At 41.5% G+C, this 1,551-nt stretch overlaps 1 protein-coding gene across 1 annotated transcript; it reads left to right on the top strand.

The window, feature by feature from the left end:
* Positions 1-213: 213 nt before the first annotated feature.
* On the top strand, positions 214-1,239 carry LOC139526354 (zinc finger MYM-type protein 1-like). Its single transcript, XM_071321490.1, has one exon. It carries the CDS (start codon positions 214-216, stop codon positions 1,237-1,239), a length of 1,026 nt encoding a protein of 341 aa, XP_071177591.1.
* Positions 1,240-1,551: the final 312 nt, after the last annotated feature.

The raw sequence follows: 1,551 nt of genomic DNA, 5'->3' as shown, positions 1-1,551 counted from the left end.
GTAGTTACAAAAAATCGAAATATCTTGAAAAGTATAATTGAAGTAATTCTGTTATGCGGAAAACAGAATTTAGCGCTCAGAGGCCATGCGGAAAACGACAGTAATTTCATTGCCATTCTTCACGACAAGGCAAAGGGTAACGAAATTTTGGCTAACCATTTAACATTTTGCGATCCAAGAACCAAATATACGTCTCCCGACATACAGAACGAAATGATTATGCTGTGTGCGGATCAAATACAATCTGACATTGTTGCCCGATGCAACAGTTCTCGCTACTTTGCATTTCTAGCGGACGAAGCAACAGACTGCTCCACCAAAACAATAATTGCACTTTGTGTTAGATTTTATGATAGACTGGACAAACTCATTCATGAAGATTTCTTAGGTTTTGCGGAAGGTAAGAAAACTACAGGAGAAGCGTTATCTGATATTTTTCTCACTCAACTAGAGAAATATGGCATTATTATAGCAAACATGAGAGCACAAGGATACGATGGTGCTGCAAACATGTCAGGGATTCATCGTGGCGTCCAGGCTAGAGTACGTGAAAGAGTGCCGCTTGCTTCATATGTGCACTGTAAAGCACACAATCTTAATTTGGTCAGAGTACATGCTTGCAAGGAACCATTAGTTCGAAATCTAATGGACACCGTGCAGGCGATCGCGTTCGCTTTTGATTATTCAGCGAAGCGTTTGACATCGTTCAAAGAAAATTTGGGTACTGCCCCTAATGTGGTTAAGGAGGAAATGGGTAGACGACAGAAGTTGAAGACCTTATGTGAGACAAGGTGGTCTAGTAGGTCAGATTCTTTGTTCACTTTTCTTCATGCATACTCTGTGGTATGTGACTCTCTTGAGGATCTTGAGCAAGATGGGGATGCTAAAGCCAGAAGTTATCGTTGTTCAATAACTAAATTTGATTTCATTGTTTGTCTTGTTGTCACTCAGACTATTTTACAACCTTTGTCTCCTCTGTCTGCAATCTTGCAAACTAAGGACTTTGACTTAATTCAGGCTGTCGAGGAAAGCAAAGTCGTAGTCGAAATGCTGCAAAGAAAACGCGAGTCCGACGACGATTGGGACCAATTGTACAACAGTGCTGTAACTCTTGCTGATAGTGTTGATGTAGTACCGTCGATGCCACGAGGGGCAACAAGACAACAGCATAGGGTAAATGTTCCAGCTGCCGGCCCGAAGGATTATTTTGAAGCGAGCGTTATTTATCCCGTTCATTGACCACCTTCTTCAAGAACTAAGAGATAGGTTTATAAAAAATGAAGACCGGTTTGTAGTACAGTATTTGATTCCGTCAAAATGGGAGAATTGCTCTGTACAAGTTGTTGACCGCCTTTTTAACACATTTACTGAAGACCTTCAATCAGACCGTGATACCTTCAACATCGAGGTGGAAAGGTGGAAAGCGAGATGGTCGATAGCAGAGGGACAAATCCCTGGTACACTTGCAGAAAGTTTGAATCTGTGCAATGTTGACCTGTATCCATACATTTACACTTGTTTGCTGATACTTTTGACAATGCCAGTCACCAC

The sequence above is a fragment of the Mytilus edulis genome, chromosome 6 (genome assembly GCF_963676685.1).
Source record: "Mytilus edulis chromosome 6, xbMytEdul2.2, whole genome shotgun sequence".
Lineage (NCBI taxonomy): Eukaryota > Metazoa > Mollusca > Bivalvia > Mytilida > Mytilidae > Mytilus > Mytilus edulis.
Note: the sequence above shows the minus strand (reverse complement) of the source record. Positions and strands in the feature narration are given on the sequence as shown.

What these genes read in the sequence shown, in the direction of transcription:
- LOC139526354 (XM_071321490.1), top strand. Translation starts at nt 214, where the DNA reads ATGATTATGCTGTGTGCGGATCAAATACAATCTGACATTGTTGCCCGA.